Raw genomic sequence first — 22,182 nt, 5'->3', positions numbered from 1 at the left:
TGGGGAGTCAGCTAGAGATTCTCTCTCTCCCTCTGCCCCTCTCATGACTTGCATGCTCTCTCTCTCTCTCTCTCTCTCAAATAAATACATAAACAAATCTTTAAAAAAAATGGACTCTTCCCACAGCCCCTCACAGTGATTCATCACTGGTGACGGGATCCACCAAAAAGCAAGCAGGAAACTAGAGAGAGGCTGTTGGCCATCCCTCCCACCCCCAGAAGCCAGACCAAATCTCCAACCGAAGTGTGTTCATGCAGGGAACTCCCCCAAATAGAGGCAGACCCAATGGTGGGACAAAGCACAGCAGATTTGGAGATTTCCTTTTTTCTTAATTCCTAAGGATGAGAAAGGCAAGTGAATGAGACCAGAGCAGAGCAGGGCTTTTTTGTTTGTTTGTGGAGATATTTTGTGTTGAGATATTTTGTGTTTTGTTTTCTTGTCTTGAGCAGGACAGAGTTCTCTGATATCTCTAAGAGAAAGTGGCAACCACCCTGTGGAGAAAGGAAGGGGGAGAGAGAGAAGGAAATGGGGGGGGGGGGGGGAGGAACAGGGTGGAGGAAAGGAAACTGAAACTGACCCTGGTAGATATTTGTATAACTTTTGGCCACCGAGCACTGGAACCACACCCTCACTTCTCAGCCCCAGAAGCCAGAGTGGAGACGGGTGCTCTACGCTGGGTTGGAATTGGAAGCTGGTTTGGAGCTGGATGCAGTAACCCATGAGTCTTGATCACCTTGTGAAAAGAGGGAATTTATAGGGCTCAGTTGGATGAGCACTTGCCTTGGGCTCAGGTCATGGTCCCGGGACCCCGGGATTAAGCCCCGAATTGGGCTCCCTGCTCAGCGGTGAGTCACTTCTCCCTCTCCCTCTGCTGCTCTCCCCGTCTGTGTTCTCTCTTTCTCTGTCAAATAAATAAAATCTTTAAAAGAAAAGAGAGAATCTTTGTATAAAGGATAAGAGCAGCATATAAAAGAAAAGCATCTAACATTTTTTATGTGAATTTGTTTACTTAAAGGGGTGTGTGTGTGTGTGTGTGTGTGTGTTTTGTGTTGACACTGGGCAGCCAAAGGATTTGGCCATAGTGGACATTTGTTATTCTTTTTGCCTCTTAGACACTTTGCCTCTATTTGGGGGAGTTCCCTGCATGAACACACTTCGGTTGGAGAGATTGCCTCACGCCGCAGACATCAGACACTCTTTCCCAGCCTCTCTTCATGCAGAGTCCACCAAACTGATGCACCGGCACTAGACTTCTGATTGTAAGATCCATCCAGAAGGTGTTCTGAGGATAACAGCACCAGCTCCACTGGGCATCCAGAGCCACCAGCAGGTAAGATCCCAGCACAGTGTGAGGCCTTCTGGCCAGCCCACTCCTCAGGTGATCCTGGGACTGTTGTCCCAGGTACTGGGGGACTCCTGACTGATGTCCTTCTCTTTAGTCCTGAGATGGTTCGTATTCTTCTCTATGTTGCTTTCCTGATTAAACTGGGTGGCGTCCACTGAAGTTGTTAGCAGCCAGGAATGAAATGTGCTACAAACGTATTCTTCAGAAACTCATTTGTCGTTGAACTTGACTAGTGCTTAAAATCTGACATAGTCAAGTATTTTCCTTCCAGGTACCTAGAGCTCATGCCATGCTAGGAATGGCCTTTATGAATCCAACATTATGAAAAATATTCTTCAGATGTTTTACGCTTTTATGTCTTATGTGAAAAGTGTGATTTTGCTGTTGGTTTCGGATATATTTAGTGATAGTTATTCCTTGTATTTCTAGCTTAATACAAGATTTTTTTTTAAGATTTTAATTTATTTATTTGACAGAGAGAGAGTGTAAGCAGAGGAGTGGCAGGTGGAGGCAGAGGGAGAAGCAGGCTCCCCATGGAGCAGGGAGTCCAATGTGGGGCTCGATCCCAGGACCCTGAGATCATGACCTGAGCCTAACCACTGAGCCACCCAAGTGCCCTGAATATGAGTTTTTATTTAGATTTTATTAAATGACTTTAAATATTTGTTCTATGGAGGCTCATGGCAAGGGGGTAGGCCCCACGTGGGAGGAAAGGAGGACAAGGGGACCCCCAGGGGGTGGGTTGGGGGGGCATCTGCAGCTGCTTGGGGGTCTTATAACAGCAAGGTCCCGTGTTGCCAATAGATCACAGCTGTTTGGCAAGGCTTCACAGGGCATACGAGGTAGGCAGGCCCTAAATGGTGAAAAATCTGCTTGTCTGGGCTATTTTAAAAATCACTGGATGTGTAAAAATTCGAGTTTGCTGCCAGTGGGCTTTGGAGCTAACAGATCTCAGCCTGTGGTGGAGAAATAAACAAGCCGGGCCAACAGAGGCCAAGTCCGGCCCGTTTATGCAGTGGGAGCTTAGGGACAGCCCAGGCCTGAGAGTCAGTAGATGAAGGAGTAAAGCTGCTCCTTACTTTGCCAGGCGCAGTGTTGCAGAGAGAGAGGCCCTCTGCCCGAGGAGGAGGAGAGACCAGGGAAACTGGCCGGTCCCAGGGTAGTGACGGAGAGCTGACAGTGATGATGGAGGAGGATGTGCCACGTGGATTCCACATCTGGGGACACGTGGCAGCCCAGTGCCCCACGCAGGGCACACTCCTTCCGTGGAAGCCCCCAGACGCCCCCCTGTGTCACTTTCTTTTTAATTTATCGGCATTCTCTGTATTTTCTGCATATGGGCCTTTTGTTGATCGGGAGACTGTGCAGTGATAAACACAGAGGTGGAGGCAGGAAATAGGGTGAGGCCGACTGGGCCTGGAGCCACAGGAAAGAGCTGGAACTTGGACTTGAGAACCACAGGACCAGAGTGTGGTCTCGCGCCGGCAGCCTCAGCGCTCCCTGGGACTTTGGTTAGAAAGGCAGAGCTCCATGCCCTGTCTGAGATGAGGGAAACTGAGTCATGGGGATGTGGGTACACGCTCAAGCCTGGGAAGTGCCACGTCCCGGTTCTGCTCCAGGGTAAATACACTCATTCCTTTGAGGTGTTCACATAACAGGGGTTTGTGTGTGTGTGTGTGTGTGTGTGTGTGTTTTCCTGTGTGTGTGTGTGTGTTTTCCTGAGGAGAGAGCCAAAATAGTTATGCACCTCCCAGCCTGGTGTGATACATGGCTACGTAGTCACTGAGCTCTTTGTCAGCTACGCAGGTGGCACAGCGGACAGGAGTCAGCCGTTCCCTGGGACCCTTGGAAACCCGGTTCAAAGGTGCCTCATCTCATCTGCCTACAATTGCAAAGTTAGAGAGAAGGTCCTAGAAGTTATGGGGACCCCTCATCGAGGCTCAGAGCAGACTAACCTTGGAGATGATGAACCTGGACTCTTCTGCTCTGCACACAGCGAGACAAGCCTGAGTAAGTACTTCACCAGACTGAACTATATACCTCCCTGGGCTGTAAAATGTGAGAAACAAAAACACACCTGCCTTACAAATATTGCTTGAGGCCACATGGGAGAAAATGCATGGGAAGGCCTGTGTGAAACACTCCATTAGTCAAGATACTGGTTTGCATGGTGATTATCATGGGTGGCAGCATCAAGAGGGATTGTGTTCTCTCTCTTTTTATTCCCCAAAGATTTTATTTATTTATTCATGAGAGACACATAGAGAGAGGCAGAGACACAGGCAGAGGGAGAAGCAGGCTCCTCGAGGGGAGCCCAATGTGGGACTCGATCCCAGGACCCCAGGATCATGCCTGGAGCCGAAGGCAGACACTCAACCACTGAGCCCCCCTGATGCCGCATGTTCTCTTTCTGATGTTTATTCTAAGCATCTGAAGCGTCTGCATTTCTTACAAGTAAAACGTGTATGTATGTAGGTTTTGAATAAAAGGCTAAAAAGATAGACAGTTTATCAGTTTCTGGGTAGACTCTAAGAAGTAAACCTAAGATATTATGAATCAAAATGTTTCTCTCTGGGCTCCTAAGAAGGGATAACATGCCAAAACATATGTATATGTAACCAGAACATAGACATTGCAAAACTGTCCCACACAGACACACTCACGATCGTCACCAACAGCTTGCAGGCGCCGCTCCGTGGCTCTAGGCCTGAGGGCTGTTATGGAAAGGCTGAAGCCCACATGCTTGGTGGCCCAGGGGTCCCTTTGTTCTATTTGAGTCTGACAACTTTGCGTACTCCTTTATGTCCAGAATGATTTCTTGAATTGTAACTATTATTTTTTAAAGGTTTTATTTTTAAGTCGTCTCCAGACCCAGTGTGGGGCTCTAACTCGCGACCCCGACCGAGATCAAGAGTTGCACGCTCTGCTGACTGAACCAGCTGGGTGCCCCCTGCAATTTAACTTCAAATATTTGTTCTTTTCATGGTTTTTAGTCTTCTCTGGGAATTCCAATTAGCAGAAGTTGGAGTTTTGCCTTTATTGCATTTTTTAAAAAGATTTTATCCTTTATTTTAGAGAGAGCACGAGCAGGGGAGGGACAGAGGGAGAGGGAGAAGCAAGCTCCCCAGTGAGCAGGAAGGATGTGGGGCTCGGTCCCAGGACCCTGAGATCACGACCTGAGCTAAAACAAAGAGTTGGACACTCAACTGACTGAACCACCCAGGCGCCTTCTTTTTTTTTTCCCCTTTTTAATTGTTCACAATCCTCATCATCTTTTGGGCAACACCTTTCTGGAGAGTGTTCTTTATCTGCCATTTGTTTCTGCTTTTGTTTTTACAGTTTCCAATTTGCCCTTGAACATATTTTTCTTATTGTGGTAAAATATGTCACATAAAATAGACCATTTTCATCATTTCTTAGATGTACAGCTCAGCAGTATTGAGTACATTCACAGTGTTCGGCCGCCATCTCCAGAACTTTCTCATCTTCCCAAAGGGAAGCTCTGTGCCCATTAGGCACCGACGTCCCTTTCGCCCCTCAGGTCCCAGCAACCACTCTTCTACCTCCCATCTTTATGAATTTGACTTCTCTCGCAACCACATACCAACGGAATCATATAATATTTGTCTTTTGTGTCTGGCTTCTGTCACTGAGCCTGATGTCTTCAAGGTTCATCCATGTTGCAGCACATGTCAGAACTTCACGGTCTTTCTGAAGGCTGGGTAATATTTCATTGTATACATTCTGCATGTCTATTCCATATCCCATATGTTTTGTTTATCCAGTCATCCATCGGTGGACATTTGGGCTGTTTCTACCCTTTTGGCCATTGTGACTGGTGCCACTATGAACATGCCAGTACAAATGTCTGCTGGAGTCCCTGCTTTCAGTTCTTTTGCATATATACCTAAAAGTGGAATTGCTAGTAATTCCATATGGTAATTCTGTTTTTAATCTTTTGGGTATCTGACGAGCCGTTGGCTGCACCATTTTACATTCCCACTAGCAGTGCACGAGTGTTTTGATTTCTCTACAATCTTGCTAACACTTGTTTTCTGTTTTTCTGGTTTTGTTTTTAATAATCTGTATCTTAACAGGCATGAGATGGTATCTCATTGTGATTTTGATTTGCATTTCCCTGATGATAAGTGACTTGAGCATCTTTTCATGGGCTTCTTGACTATTTGTATGTCTCCTCTGGAGTGACAGCTACTCAAGTCCTTTGCCCATGGGAGGCTGATTGTTTTTTGTTGTTGAGTTAATAATTTTTTTGTGTGTAGACCTTGTTTTGGTTGCCTGTTTTCATGGAACAGCTGTTTATGGGAGACTCAGATAAGGAAGAGGATAGGACTGTTCCATGCCAGGGAAACAGTTCTTTCTGATGTGGGCATTCTACATAAGTTCCTGTTTCTGTCTCCCGCAGACAGTGGAATCAGGTAGTTTTCAAACTTCACGATGCAGACTCTCTTCTCCTCTCCATTTAGAGGACAAACTGCTTCCTACAGATACGGCTGGTCTCACTGTGTTACTTCATTTAGTCCATTGATTCTTGGATCCATTCGAATTTGGTGCCAACTTGTACACTTTATTCTCATTATTTTATTTTATTTTTTAACATTTTATTTATTTATTCATGAGAGACACAGAGAGAGGCAGAGACACAGGCAGAGGGAGCAGCAGGCTCCACACAGGGAGCCCGATGTGGGACTTGATCCCCGGACCCCGGGATCACGCCCTGAGCCCAAGGCGGTGCTAAACCACCAAGCCACTTGGGCTGCCCATATTCTCACTATTTTAAAGAAGGATTTTATTTCTGCACTTTGGGAATGCCCTTCACCTTGAAAAGGGACTCCTTTCTTTCTTTCTTTCTTTCTTTCTTTCTTTCTTTCTTTCTTTCTTTCTTCTTTCTTTTCTTTCTTTCTTTCTTTCTTTTCTTTCTTTCTTTCTTTCTTTCTTTCTTTCTTTCTTCTTTCTTTCTTTCTTCTTTCTTTTTTCTTTCTCTTTCTTTCTTCTTTCTTTCTTTCTTCCTTTCTTTCTTTCTTCTTCTTTCACAATTATTGGCATCATCTCTCCTTTTCCTGCCAAAGTCCTACTTATTTTTCTGGCTTTGGCATCCTTTAGAAAAATAGGAAAAATATTACCTATTTTTCATAGTTTCTTTTTTTAAAGATTTTTAAAAATTTATTTGAGAGAGAGAGAGAGCACGAGCAGGGGGACAGGCAGAAGGAGAAGTAGACTCCCCGCTGAGTAGGGAGTATTTTCCATAGTTTCTAATAGATGATGTCTGTATCCTTTCCTTGTTGCTTTTGAATAATTGCCAAGAGAAGCTGACAACTTGATCCATTCATCATCCATTTATCCAGAAGTCCAGCACCACTGCAGGATAATGGAGACAGAAAAGAAACTTCTGGGTCCCTCCCTCTACTTCCACCTTTTGGGCAACTTCCCCTGAGTTTTAGAGGCTCCCATGGTTCCATCCTTGTCTCTCTCCCTGCTTCTTGGCTCACCATCTTCCATGGATGCCATATGTTTACAAATTCCTAGGTCTGACTCCCTAGGTGCCATCTCTGGCTATTGCCCCTCTGAATGACTGTGGGGTCTGTTTTTTTTCTTTATGAGGTAAAGCTGCATCACTTCTAGCTCAGGACCCTTTGTCATCTGTAGAGAAAGAAGTGCCAAGGAGCCATCAGAGCATCCTGACTACAGCATCCCCTGGAATCTGCCCAGGCAACATTGCCCTTCCCTCAGTAGATTCTTCTGCTCACAGCACAGTCTCAACTTACAATGAGACATGCTTGAGATTGGCAAGTGACTTGGGGCCCTCAATATGAGTGATCCCAGTTCCTAAAGAGAAGGTGAGGGTCTAAGGCCTCATTTCCACTCTCTTTCCCACAAGATCCAGCTCATACCCCTCTCATGATTTGAGACATCCCATCCAGGGCCCCTTAGCTACAGGGACCATATTTTATGAACCTCAAATCAGAGTATAGATTCAGATTGAGATGCAATGTCTGCATGGGCCCCACTGATCCCTGCAACTCTCAACTGGTAGGCTTTTGTGGTGAGTTTGGAGGTCACCTTGTGTGTTCAGGAACCCAGACATGCCTGCACTGGGCCTCAGTCCAGCCACACCCATCAATCAGTGATCCTTGAAAGAGATATTAGCACAAGAGACCATGGCAATGGGAAAGCAGAACAGCACCTGTCATTCTCTGGCTTGGGCTTGAATCTCCAGAGCAGAATTCTCTGGCAATGTAGATTTCATTATGTGGTTTAACCCAAGAGAGCCTCTCTCCCTGTAAACTCAAACCCAGATCTCAGGAGCACCCTGGCCTCTGGCTGGTGAATTGGAAGTGCCCAACCAATGAGAGAAGAAGGGGGCAACACGGATAGGCCAGTACATCACTCTTGGGGGGTAGAGACAGGAAGCTGAGAGAGAGAGGGCTCGTGCATTTGTGTGGGATCCTTGAATGGAGGTGGCCACAGCCGTGGCCCCTCAGTGTTGGGGAATCTAAGTCAATCAGAGGAGGCCCTCTTTGGGAGAAGAGTTGCTACTTCCTCCCAGGTAGTATGACATTCTGAGCTCTCCCGCAAGAAGGTACATTTCTAACTACAGAAATGATATGGAGGGAATCCCTGGGTGGCTCAATGGTTTAGCACCTGCCTTCGGCCCAGAGCGTGATCCTGGAGTCCTGGGATCAAGTTCCATGTCAGGATCCCTGCATTGAGCCTGCTTCTCCCTCTGCCTGTGTCTCTGCCTCTCTCTCTATGTCTTTCATGAATAAATGAATAAAATCTTTAAAAAAAAAAAGAAATGATATGGAATATAGAATATGATGATTAATGAGACTTACCTCTAATCCTAAAGGCATAAATCACAAAGTCTCAGAGATGCTTACTAAAACTGGAAAGACATGGGCCCATCTCAAGGAGACCCAGCACTACCGGGCCTTGGTCCTGTTCACTCCCTCTCACTTTCTCCCACAAAACGAGGTAACTCATTTCCCCAAGAGCTATTTTAGGCCAGAACTGGGAAGATAGTCAGCAACAGTTCTGTTTTATTTCAATTTTTTAAAAAGGTTTTATTTAGGGGCTCCTGGGTGGTACAGCCTCTGAAGCGTCTGCCTTCAGCTCAGGTTGTGATCTCAGTGTCCTGGGATCGAGCCCCACACTGGGTTCCTTGCTCAGCCTGCTTCTCCCTGACCTTTTGCTTGCTGCTTTCCCTGCTTGTGCTCTCCCTTTTTCTGTCAGATAAATAAATAAAATAAAAAATAAATAAAAATAAAAACAGAAAAATAAAAAGATTTTGTTTGAGAGACAGAGCACAAGCAGGAGGGAGGGGCGCTAGAGGGCTTACTATTTAGCTGGAGAGTTTGTCGTGACCAGGGGGTGAGGACTAAAGATGTCTCGTTATGAAGGTGTTTTTATTTTACTGGTTTTCATTGTGAATGGAGCTCATGGTTTCTGTAACAAATCAGTAAAACGGATGATTGAAAAGTACAGGTGTAGGTCTTCCCTCCCCCCAACCTCAGCCTCTCTCCCCGAGGCTAAGCCGGCTCACCCCGGGGTATACCTCCTCCCAGAATTTTCCCCTAGTCCTAGACCACGTATAATTTTTTTGAAAATGGAGATCATGTTCTATGACTTTGTATTTATTTATTTTTTTACATAACAAATCCTGTGTCTCTTTCCAGGTCAGTTCGCATAGATTGCTTTGCTCTTTTTCCTGTCTGTAAGTCTTTCTTTTATACCAGTGTGTTTTAATGTAAACACCAATACCCTACATGGTATTTCAGACTGTTTCCATTTCTCTTGATCACCTCAAGGAACTGGTGAAGGCCTTACACACGCTTCTCTGTGTACAGAAGCCATTGTGTTTGTGTGGGATGTGAGCTTCAGCATATGCACTTCATGTTTTGAGATACTCCAAATCAGCCTTCCAAGCATTGCTCCCTGCTCCAAATAAGTGCCTCAGAATACATATTCCCCTCTCTCTCAGCAACATGGGATGCTTTTATTCTTTTCTTTTTTTTTAAGATTAATTTATTTGAGAATGAGAGAGAGGGGAGAGAGAGTGGGGGAGGGGCAGAGAGCAAGAGAAACTCAAGTGGACTCTGTGCTGAATGTGGAGTCCTACACGGGGCTTGATCCCACAACCCTAAGATCATGAGCCAAAGCCAAGTCAGATGCTTAACCGACTGTACCACCCAGGTGCCCCAGGGATGCTTTCATTCTTTTAACTTTCGCCTAAGTGGTCAACGAGATTGTTATCTTGCTGTGGTCTAGATGTGAATTTTTGGAGGCTGCTAATGATGTTAAGCATCTCTTCATATATTTATTGACCATTTGTAGTTCTTCCTCTGTGAAACATCTTTTCAAAGAACATAAGAAAAATTTGCTTTTGGAAAATGAGAACCAAAGTTGAAATATCAAGGATTTTGTTATTACCCCTAAATCTTCAAAAAAGAAGTGGTGTGGGTGGAGGATGGGGCCAGGTTTCAGGCACAGGGAGGAGACATTTACTAATCACATTAAAAACCTTTAAAAATCAAAAGCAGGGGATCCCTGGGTGGCGCAGCGGTTTGGTGCCTGCCTTTGGCCCAGGGCACGATCCTGGGGACCCGGGATCAAGTCCCGCGTCGGGCTCCCTGCATGGAGCCTGCTTCTCCCTCTGCCTGTGTCTCTTCCTCTCTCTCTCTTTCTCTGTGACTATCATGAATAAATAAATAAAATCTTAAAAATAAAATAAAATAAAAAATCAAAAGCATCCCATGAAGATGTGGCAAACATAAGAAAATCTACAAGTTCTTTTAAGCTTCCAGAAAACAAGCAATTCTCACATCATATGAATTGCCTCAGAAACAGAAAGTGCAGTATGTATTGAGTGTATCCTATGAAATGAATGAATATAACACTAATAATAAGCCTTGATTACATGAAAAGAAAACTATAACTCAATATTTATGACCCTAAGATGAACATATTGAATGCAGTAGGGAATATACATCTGTAGCATAGTTACAGAGATCTGCAACGAGCAAGTTGGGGTTTTCACGGAATATAAGGACAATTCGATATATGGAAATTTGTGCATGCAATACACTATATTCATGGGATAAATAGTAAAGAAATTATGATCATCTCCTTAGAGTCTGAAAATAACCCTACTAAAAATATTTAAATATAGAAATAAAACATAAACTTTAACATGATGAAGAGCAGTTTTTGTAAAACAGCTGGCAACGGTGAAATACTAGAGCCAGTTTCATAACATTAAATACATTAAATTACATAAAAACATTTATTTTAATTTTTACTTATTTATGATAGTCACACAGAGAGAGAGAGAGGCAGAGAGAGAAGCAGGCCCCATGCACTGGGAGCCCAATGTGGGATTCGATCCCGGGTCTCCAGGATTGCGCCCTGGGCCAAAGGCAGGCACCAAACCGCTGCACCACCCAGGGATTCATTAAATAATTGAAGAATTCAAGCTAACCCAACAAGGCATGGAACCAAAATAAGAAAAATCAGTATTGAAAAAATAAGAAAGCAACCTCGCATTATGTATTCATGAAACATTCATTCAATAACTATTATAATCAGTAAAACTTCTGAAGCACAGAGGAGTGTTAAACATGAATAATATTTCTATATAGAGTAACAAAGCGAGTTAGGAAACACGACATTGAAAGATACTATTCCTAATAGCACCAAAACAATTTGAGGTACATAGGAAATAAGGGAATACAAAACGCAAAGAGGCAACAATTCTTTCATTTTTCAAAGAAAAATGAAAACAGAGCTGCTGGGAAGCCATCCGGTGCTGCTGGGCAGGAAAGTAGCAGGTCCTTGTATTTAATCAGGAATCTATCCTGAGCCTCCTCAATGACCCATATCTATATACACATACTACACTTACTATGACAGCAGGAAACATCCTTTATAAAGTTGAACTAGAAACACAAATAGCTCCTGGCCCCTGCAGGGGAGCTCCTGCACCCAGAAAGCAGAGGGGGACACAGGAGCCCATCACCGGCCCTGTTACTGCCAGAGCCGCCACAGTGGACCGGATGGGGTTGGTGGCATTATACATGGAAGGACTCATATGAATGACAAAAATATGAAGCCCCCGAAGTGCCACAATAAGGGATCGTTTCTATAAACATGAAGGTACACATGAAATAGCATGGAGCAGCCGTGTGGACAATAGTATAGTTTAACTATAACACATATAGACACGGCATGTTATTAAAAACCTGTAGAAAAGAATATGCATTTGAAAATAACGGGAAGTAAATGAACAAAATCGATAGTTATGTTATGGTACTAGTGGGGGCAATCTTCGTTAAATTACACGGAAATATATTTGGGGACAACTGGGTGGCTCGGTGGTTGAGCGTCCACCTTCGGGGCTCGGTGGTTGAGCGTCCACCTTCGGCTCAGGTTGTGATCCCAGCACCCTGGGATCCCGCATCGGGCTCCCTGAAGGGAGCCTGCTTCTCCCTCTGCCTGTGTCTCTGCCTCTCTGTGTCTCTCATGAATAAATAAAAAATCTTAAAAAAAAAAAAAAAGGAAATATATATTTAAAGTGATTTTTGAGCCAGAAGAAAAGCTTCAACATAAGAGTCTTTAAATAAGCATAAGGGTGCCACACTGCCTGTGGAGGGAGGAAAATCATCTTCCCTCTACCCTTCTGAGTTCTTAGCCCAAGGCCCTGTAATAAAAGATTAACAAGACGAAAACGAACAGAAGTTTATCAACATGTATAGCTCATGTACATGTGGGAGTGATCCAGGGGACAAATGAGTAATTCCCGGGTGTGGCTTAGAATTCAATCTTAAATACCAATTTAATAGAAAAGGGGGTAGGAGAGCAGGAGGTAGGTCTCTTAGGGGGGAGTAAATGCTTTCTGGGAAAGACCAATGGGCCCTAATAAGAACAGGCAGGAGGTATGATGGTTTGTGACAGAGTGTGTCTGGGTGCTGACTTCCAGCCTTCTCTCCTGGGAGAAGAGGCTGCTGACACTCCCAGGGGTGGCGATCTGTGACAATTGAGCTCTTTTTGGAGGATCTGTTTTTAGGCAGATGAGGGGAGTTCATAGAAAGCCTCTCCCTGCATTTACTGTATTTCGAGTGCCTTCAGCTCAAAATAAGCAATATCCCAAAGCAGCATGTCTCACAGTGACATTTTCTGTCACCTTTCACCTACCTGGTTAAAACAACTAACCAGCCAATGAACTCATGGCTACGGAGGTTTAAGCAGAGACTGGACAACCCTGCCAGGATTGTAGATTGTGATAAAAATAACATGACTTTGATCATCTTTGTGATTGTCATTGGGTTATTGGATGATTATCGGAAGACTTGGTGACTTAACATGTAATATCACAATTTGAAAAGCCCTTCACTAATCTGCTTTGCCACTAGAAACCTAAGAGGTCACCAGTTTCACCAATTGTTTGGTTAAAATCATTAGGCCAAAAGGATGTGAAATTTTCCGGACATTAAGATTTTTTATGTATCCTAACCTTGATTTTTTTTATCCCCAATGTTATAACTAGATAGTCCACTTTTGTGGCCCATCATCAAACATTTTCGGGACAATATGACTAGAGAAGAAATGCACTACATACTCTTTGATGCAAAGGCTTGGGAGATGCTGGTGCAGAGAAGTGGTCTGGACAGGTAATCCTAGAACGGTGATGTGGCGGGGAAATCCCCAGAACGTGCGAACGTGAGGGCAGGAGTTTGGGCAGATGTGCTCGGGGCCCAAATCCCAGCCTCTAGAATAGCGTCTGGCACAGACCTGACTCCCAGGATATTTGAATGGGGGAAGGAAATCTGATTGTTAATATCCCAGATTCTGTTACTAGGCTGTTGCCAGTTGGTAGGGCAAATGTGCTCCATCCAAGTTGGCTGAAGAGCTGGTCATGCTGTCTCGTGTACCGCCCTTTGCCATTGGAAATGGGGTGGGGGGGAGGATTTACACATCCTCATAAAACATTTTCTTAGGAAAGCAAATTTAAAACCTTTGATTAAAACCTTTGGTAAGCACATTAATAGGTGCCGAGGTCCCCGGCCTCTTGGCCGATGGATTCCTAGAAGCAGAATTGGTTTCCTTTTCTCCCTCCTTGCTCATGTCACCAGAACGTTGAGGCCTTGAGACCCAAACTCCTGGGACTCCTCTTCACAGCCTCTGCCTGGGCATCTGGGGTCTCTGGTAGCGCCGGGCTGCAGCCTTCTACGGGCTGGGATGGAGCCTGCAGCCGGCCTAGCAGAGGCCCAAGTGTCCGTAAGTCCTACAAAATGAGCTGCAGGGCCTTCCCCAAGCTCTTGGTGGTAAAATCTTCCTGAGACATGCAAACTGCAGTTGCCCACTCTTTTAGGACGGGAGCAGTCCATTCCACGCACCTCTGACCTAGGCCCAGCCCCCCCCCCCTTATCCGCCCCTCTTCACTCGTCAGAGCCCCACTCAGTAATCCCCAGGATCGCTCAGAACAAAGCCCCTCACCTTGGCTGCTGGTGGCTGAGCCCAACTTGGACCACCGTTGATTAGGCCGCTTCCACTGTGCCTGCACCCCGGCCGGTCTCCCCACTCTGGGGGAGGCAGAAAGGTGGTTTTCCCTTTCTCGAGGCAATAGTGACCTCAACCAGCAGGTGAGGCCAACTAGAGGCTTCTGGGAAGCTGGCGTCCTGTGCTCTTACCCTGCTTCCATCACACACTGGATCGTCTCGTAGGAGAGTCCCCTCACCCAGGGAGGCCAGCGGCCTGCCCAGTGACGGAGGCTTGGGCCCACTGACGGAGCACAGGTGGCAGCTGGCCACTGGCCTTCTCGGTGGACCTGCAGGGAGCATCACGGGTCAATGCAGCATTCGTTCTCAGAGCCCAGATATGTGTCGAGATGCTCCTGTGAAAGCAGTCTGGCCACTCTCCCAGCTATGGCAGGGGCCTGGACGCCTCTTCGCCACCTCTGCCCAGATGAGCTGGGGAGCCTTCTGCTTCTAACTCTAAGATTTGGGTTGGAGGTGGGCTGAACTTTTGGGTTATGGAGATGTCCCAAAGAAAACTCTAAGTAAGTCTTTGTTAAAGAGCAACGTGGTGACAGGGAAGGATATCCGAGGCCTCCTGCCACTTCCCTGGACGGGGGTCAGTTGGCTGGTCCACCTGAGGCTGCTGATGGCCTTGCTCAGGGAGCAGAGGACTCAAGCCATTGTCAACAATTCCTTTTTGGATGCCTTGGGGCTGCTTGGCCTTGGTGTGGTTTTCCCATGAGCCCTGCCGTCTTTGCCAAAGCCCAGTATCCCTGGAGCCTGTGCCTGGTCTGCGGTAGGTACTCAAGTTGGACAGACCGGAACACACCTAAGGGTCATACAAATCATACAAAACAGGGATTCTGTTTTGTGCTGTCGGCCTCTGGTTACAGCGTCCCGCATGGCCCACTTGTGTCCACTTGGGAAGCCCCCAATCCAGCAGTGATTCTGAAACATAGTGCTTGTGGAACTCTGCTGTTCCAGGAGCTAGACCAAACTGATTCCGCAGGAAAATGGAATGATGGTGGTCTTTTCTCCAAAATGTAAGAGACATTTGAGTTAATGGGGGGAATTTTCTGAGTTGTACATTTTTCCATTCTTCATCAGTTCTTCTGAAGACTACCTGCTTCTCCCACTTGTCTGTGAAAAGAGTAGAAGCTGCTGTGTCTAAGCATGACCACTCTTGTTAGAAATCCACTTTCAGTTTCCAAAATGACACAAAACTGTCAAACCAACTGGCAAACAATGAGCCCTCCTCTATGGAAGACTTCATATTTCGGGTCCCCTTGGAGGGTCTCCCTCCTTTTTCTTTGGAAGTGTAGGTTACTTTTGTTAATTTTCTGAATTAATTCTAATACACACCCATGATACAAAACCTCAAAGGAACAGAGAGGCAAACAGTAAAAAGGAAATCTCCCTCAAAGCTTTTCCCCGCTCCCCAGCTCTTTTCCACAGAAGCAACCACAATTTCCAGGTGGATCCACCCCTGCCTTTTTAAAAAGTTTTTTAAAGATTTATTTATTTATTTATTTATTTATTCATTTATTTATTAGACACATAGAGAGAGGCAGAGACACAGGCAGAGGGAGAAGCGGGCTCCTCGAGGGGAGCCTGATGAGGGACTCGATCCCAGGACCTTGGGATCATGCCCTGAGCCGAAGGCAGATGCTCAACCACTGAGCCACCCAGGCGCCCCCAAACAGATCCCCTTTTAACATAGAAAAGGAAAATCAAGCCATCTCCTCTATAGGTTGTTAGGACTCTTATCTCACAAGCTGTTATATATTCATAAGTTATATATGTATGTGCATATATATATAGATTCATTAAGAAAATATTATAAAAGTCAGGAATGCTCTTAGGGCTTATTGTATTCATCACATTACTCTCCATATCAGCCAGAGGAGAGCTGCCCATGGGTGAAAAGACTAGGAAGCCAGTCTGGACGTGCAGAGGGACTGCTTCAACTGTGTGACACACGGTCACCTAGGGGTTCCGGCCACAGAGAGGGACCCTCTCTCACGATGCTCCCACATTGTACCTTAATTCTCAGGGCCCTGCTCCCTGTATGTGTCAGAGAACTCAGATGACCTAGAAGTTTTTAGCTTACTGGTGAGAGTTGGAAAAATAATTCCAGAGGAGGAGAAATAATCACATGATGTGGACTGTCCACAGGGATGAGGCCAACATACTGTACCATATGCTGATGGAAGAGCTGATGCAAAATAAGGAAGCATCCATGCTGGAAAACCTATCAGAGGAGGAAAAAATATTTCTCTTCTGGTTTCCCTTGCAGAAGAATAATCTGAAAAAGAATATCAGAGAACTCCACGCTCTCGCAGACCAAGTTGATGCAAAGCATAAGATGCTCACCAAGACCAGCCTGGTGGCCAGCTCCTCAGGCACTGTCTCTGGAGTCATGAGCATCTTGGGTTTTGCCCTGGCACCCGTGACAGTAGGGGGGAGTCTGATGCTCTCAGCAGCTGGGCTGGGCCTGGGGGTAGCAGCCGTTGCCACCAACACGTTGACGAGTATCTTAGAAAGGAACAGCAATTCGGCAGCCAGAGACAGAGCCAGCAGACTGGTGCCTGTTCCAGCCATGACGGTACATGATAGCTCTGAAGAAAGGGGGTGCTCTGAAATCAGTGCTGCTTTGTTGTGTATTGATAAGTGTGTCAGAGCCTTCAAGAACCTCAAGGAACTTCGGGCCTACCAGATGGCCAAAGCCAACTCTGGCTTCATGGCCAAGGTCAATAAATTCATGGCCATGGGCCATATCCCCTTCTGGAGGACGGGAGGACTGCAGAGAGCTGTTGGAGCCTCGGTTATGCCCATGACCAAAGTTGCCCGACTGCTGGGTGCTGCTGGGGCTGGCCTCTCCCTTATGCAGGACTTGAGAAGCCTCCAGCAGAGCTGGACGCACCTGGAGGAGGGAGCAAAGGCCGAGACTGCTGAGGAGCTGAGGGCCGTTGCCGGGGCGCTGGAGCAGGAACTGGACCAGCTCACCCAGCGCTACGAGCTGATCATCTGGCGGCAGGGCCAGCTGAAGAGCCCGCTCCTGAGTCAGGAGGTAGGAAAGGGTGCTCAGGGCCCATGTGGTCACGGTCCCCCGGAGCATCTGGGGCGCTGAATAGGTAGATGCATCAGCAGATGTATGATCAGAGCTTTATGCAGAGAGGACAGTCCCCACACCCCTCAGCTAAACCAGGCCCCTCCTGTTCTCTCCAGAATCCCTTCTTTCTCTCTCAAAGTGCTGATCAGCACTCTTCTGAAATCACCCATTTCGTGTAGGTATCACTGTCTGTCTGTCCTCCCGTCCGGTGTACCTACTGGGAGGGCAGGGATGTGGCCCCAGCACCCAGCAGGGCTGGGCACACTGCAGGGGGGGCCACAGACGGGGCTCGAATGGCACGAGGGCGGCATCCCAGGATACAGGTGACGTTTCAGATGAGTTGGGAAAGGATGTGTATTTGAAAAACAGTTTCTATTTCTAGACTCTCTTATTTAGGGACATTAAATATGCAGCTGTAGAAACTGAAAACCACTCCCAGGAAAAATAAGGAGAATTTCAAAACTCCTGTTTAATTTTACAGGAAGTATGGATTAGGACTGGGTAGCAGGGCCACTGCCTGGGATCCTGGAAAGGGACACACCAGCCTTTGCTGACGGTGTGAAGGTTCATAATCATAAATTCTTTTTTTTTTAAGATTTTATTTATTTACTCATGAGAGACACAGAGAGAAAGGCAGAGACACAGGCAGAGGGAGAAGCAGGCTCCCTGCAGGGAGCCCGATGCAGGACTCGATCCCAGAACTCCAGGCTCACACCCTGAGCCAAAGGCAGACACTCAACCACTGAGCCACCAAGGCGTCCCTCATAATCATAAATTCATTCATTCATTCATTCATTCATTTGTTCGTTTGACAGATTTTAATTAACTGAGGATCATGCCAGGGACCCAGGACTTAAACAAGTATTTCCAAACTTGTCTGCAAGTTGGAATTGCCTGGGAAAATTCAACAACTACTGATGAGTGGACAGGTCCTATGTGTCTCCAGGGACTGGGATTTCATTGATCTGGGGTATGGCCTGGTTTTGGGGAGTTTTAAAGGATCTCCTGTTAATTCTATTGTGCAGTTGAGGTTGGGAATCACTGCTTAAGGCGTGAGGGGTTCTTACTCTAGCAAGAGTATTGCTATTAAATTGGTATTTATTAAACCTTTAGTCTGGGTACCTATTCTCCCTTCTTAATGACTGAGGGCAGATTTGGGGGTAAACTATGAAACACTAGGATTCATATCCTTTTTTTTTTTTTTTAAGAATTTTATTTATTTATTCACGAGAGACACAGAGAGGGAGAGAGAGAGGCAGAGACACAGGCAGAGGGAGAAGCAGGCTCCATGCCCGATGCAGAGCTCCATCTTGGGACTCCAGGATCACGCCCTGGGCCAAAGGAGGGCGCTAAACCGTTGAGCCACCCAGGGATCCCCTAGGATTCATATCCTAAAGGGCCTGGCCTGCCTTCCCCCTTGCCTGTCACAGAGTACAAGCTCAGGTCAGCTTGAGGGAAGACACAGTCTCTGTTCTAACGGCCATGGGGACCCAGCAAGAGAGACCCAGACAAGCCATTAACGAGAAAGAGAGGTAAACGGTAGGACACGAAGATAATGGGGTATGGCAGGGGCCGCTCCAGGCTCTCACACCTGCGGGGTGGGCAGACTGCGGGGAGGGAAGCTGATGCCTCCAAGCGTTCCTGGGCTTGTGTCTTTGCCACTCACCTCCCTGAGCCCTGTGCGCACCCCGGCTGGTGCATTTGCAGCCCGGGGGGGGGGGGGGGGGGGGGGGGTCGTTCGCGAAGCTGGTAGATGCACAGACTCTCACTGAGCACCTCTGTGCCCTGCAGCACGCTAGGCCCGGCCGCGCACGGGACACACAAGGATGGGGCACGGGAAGCAAAAATGCCACCAATGCCAGCTCCTGCATGTCTAGACGCCCAGGGGCCAACCTTCGGGAAGGTCCCAATGGTTGGTGCCACGGAAGTGAGTAAACTTACTCCTTTTCCCTTTCCGCTGGACCTTGTCTAGCTGCCTCCAGGGAACCCCGGTTTAGCAGAGGCAAAATACAAGTCTCCCACTACGAAAACTCCGGGTCGGGAGATTTCTGCTTGCAACGATTGAATGATGATAGAAGGAAGACCTGCAGGGGCCCAGGACAATCCCTGGGGACTCCAGAAACGCTTGGGTTGGGAAGGAAGTTTCTGAGAGACAGGATTTTCTGTGTGAACAGATGGGCTTGGAGGCCAAGAAGGCCTAAATATTCATGCTAATTTAGGCTGAGCTTGGGCCACATTTAGAATACCTCTTTTCCGATTTTTTTAAATTAATTATTTATTTATTTTTAAAGATTTTATTTCTTTATTCATGAGAGACACACACACACACACACACACACACACACACACACACACACAGAGACAGGCAGAGGGAGAAGCAGGCTCCATGCAGGGAGCCCGACCTGGGACTCCATCCTGGGTCTCCAGGATCACGCCCTGGGCTGAAGGTGGCGCTAAACCGCTGAGCCACCTGGGCTGCACCTAAACCTCTTTATTTTAAAATAAACTGTGCTTGGAGCACCCAGCTGGCTCAGTTGGTATAGCATGTGACTTGATCTCGGGATTGTAAATTCCAGCCCCTCTTTGGGTGTAGACATTACCGAAAATGAAATCTTAAAATAAACTCTGATTTGTAACTCCTTCTCCCCTTCACCTCTGCCCTTACCCCTTCTCTCATCAGCCCAGACTCAGGGGTCTTTGGCCTGCAGTCCATTTCTCACGCCCAGATTCGACCTCCATCCCCAGAGCCCTGCAAAGAAGAGTCAGAGATTTGTGAAAGGATGTTACTGAAAGTTATCCCTTCATGCTGCAGAATTTATAGTTGTGACAAACTGGACACGGTTAACATGGTCCAGCGCTAGGAGACTGGTCAAAGACACCTGTTCCTCCACTTGAGAGAACTTTAGGTTACGTACCTAACCTATTAAAAAGGTGTTCCCAAGAGCCAGTCATTGGATTAGTATGGAAAACATCTATGCCAACTTTGGTGAGAAAAGCAGGATAAAAGTGCCATATACACTTGTTCACCTCGTATCTAAGCGGGGGAGACAGAGTAAGGCCCCCGGCAGCCCCCTCTATCTGGAGGGGATGTGGTTATGTTTTCCTTCTTTCCGCCTGTCTATACTTGTCAAGTTTTCTATTAGGCGCACTACTGTTTTATGAAATGGAAAGAATAGATGATAAGTATTGACATCAAAATAACAGATTTGTTTTACAAAGGAAGACCAACCGCTAGTCTTTGGGTCTTAATTTAGTTTCTTAAATCACTTGAATGAACACAGCCTCCTCCTCACCACTGAATGAAACCATAGTGGGAAGAGAAGGAAACTGTTTTCTGGGAAGACTGGTTCCCATGATGTTAGCAATGGCTGGAGACCCAGAAAGTCTAAGTCTTTTGGGTTCTTGGACCCAATTCCAATGGATGTGTATGTGTGTGTGACCAACACAGTAAGGTGGCAAATGCTTGACTGTTCTACTGTAAGAAGAGCCTAGGCTAACATAACTGACTTATGACCCTGTTTTGCAGAAGTTGACCAACTACCAGAGTGGCTAAGATGGGAGTAATCCAGGAAGGATTCTCGAAACTGTGCAGAAGGGACCGGGAGTGAACAAAAGTTATCCCTGTGAGTGAGGACACACTCCGAGGTCTCCCTGAATTCGTCATGCTTACATTCTTGAACATGTATCCCATGAAGAGATATGCTTGCTCAGAAAGGAAGCCACCTGCATTTCCCTATATCCAGTTAGCATAGTTCACTCAACATACATGCTGACCCCTTGTCCTTACACATGCCCAACCTCCAACCCTCTGGGTAGCAGTTCTGAGGCTTGTTTAGTTGTCTCGTGAATAAACTCTTTCCTTGATGCATAATCCATGTCTCAGTGACTGGCTGTGCTGTGCACCGGATAGAACTCGGGTTCGGTTCCACATGTGTATGCACTGGGGGAGGCCTCCACACACCCACAGGCAATTCTGTGTAACCAGCAGTGGTCCAAGAATTCAGTCCAATTCTGACATTATCTACTAGGGAGATGGCATCTCATTCCAAGGTGAGGGTTCAGTCCCATGAGAACACCTTCCACTTCAGAGGCCAGTCACAACCCCAAGTTGTTCTCTGTGCTTCTGACTAACTGGCTTTCAATCAGAGGCTCTCACAAATCCCTTCTTGGATTTGATTAATTTGCTACAGTAGCTCACAGAACTCAAGAAAACCCATTCACTCACAAGATTGCTGACTTATTAAAAAGGAAATTAAAGAATATGAATCGGCAGCCAGATGAACACATACATAGGGCAAGAACCTGAACAAAGAGGCTTCTGTTCTTGCTGAAGTTTGGGGCCCAGCATGGTGGCACATGGAAGTGTTCTGGTTCCCTGACCTGGAAGGTCTCCGAACCCTCTCCTTTTTGGGATTTTATGGAGGTTTCATTATAGAGGCTTTGGCCATTGGTTGATTCAAACTTTAGCCTCTCTTCCTTCCCAGGAAATCAGGGGGTAAGGCTGAAAGTTCCAACCCTCTGTTCATGGTTGGTTCCCCTAATAACCAGCCCCCATCCTTGGGTATTTCCCAAAGTCACCTTGTGAATGTCAACTCAGCTGTGGTGGACTCACCACGTGCTGTGAACAAGTCACTCATGCCGCCTTGAAGTCTCTGAAGTGTTTTCAGGAACTGAGGACAAGAAACCAAATATTATAACACAAGGTGTACCCATTGCTCTTATTAGTCAGGAAATTTCAAGGGTTTTTGAGAGCTGTGAGCCAGGAATTGTAGATGAAGACCAAATATATGAAAAGTATATTTTGGTCATCTGAATGAATGACCGAATATATATATATATCTTATAAATCACAGTATTGCTCTTACATAGACCCCAATCTGTTCATCCATCCATATCATCTATCCATCTGTCCATCTATGCACCACTCATCTACTCATCCTTCCATCCATCCATCCATCTTATCTAATCATCTGTCCATCTATCCATTCAATCATCCATCTACCCACCCACCCATCCAGATACTCACTGAATACCTACCATGTGAGAGGCACTTTTCTAAGTAGTTGGGGTAAAACAATGAACAAAACACAACCCTACCTTCATGGGGTTTATATTCTCATGGTGGGAGAGGCAGATAAGAAACACAATAAAGTAAATCATACAGTGTAATATAAAGTAATGGATGTTAGGGAGAA

General features: G+C 46.3%; 1 protein-coding gene across 9 annotated transcripts; it reads left to right on the top strand.

The window, feature by feature from the left end:
- The first annotated feature begins 346 nt into the window (after positions 1-346).
- Positions 347-20,858, top strand: APOL5 (apolipoprotein L5). 9 transcript variants are annotated; one of them, XM_072844153.1, is made up of 7 exons: positions 347-845; positions 1,113-1,330; positions 3,152-3,355; positions 12,906-13,029; positions 16,051-16,945; positions 18,779-18,914; positions 20,514-20,858. In XM_072844153.1, the coding sequence occupies exons 3-7, from the start codon at positions 3,265-3,267 to the stop codon at positions 20,549-20,551; spliced, it is 1,284 nt and encodes a 427-aa protein (XP_072700254.1). In that variant the 5' UTR covers positions 347-845; positions 1,113-1,330; positions 3,152-3,264; the 3' UTR covers positions 20,552-20,858. The 9 variants fall into 9 exon arrangements, with proteins under 9 accessions (XP_072700254.1, XP_072700257.1, XP_072700253.1 ...); XM_072844152.1 differs by having other exon boundaries at positions 594-845; positions 3,144-3,355; XM_072844160.1 differs by having other exon boundaries at positions 625-845; positions 16,172-16,945.
- Positions 20,859-22,182: the final 1,324 nt, after the last annotated feature.

The sequence above is a fragment of the Canis lupus genome, chromosome 11 (genome assembly GCF_048164855.1).
Source record: "Canis lupus baileyi chromosome 11, mCanLup2.hap1, whole genome shotgun sequence".
In the NCBI taxonomy this organism is placed as follows: Eukaryota; Metazoa; Chordata; class Mammalia; order Carnivora; family Canidae; genus Canis; species Canis lupus.
This window is presented reverse-complemented; position numbering and strand designations above follow the sequence as displayed.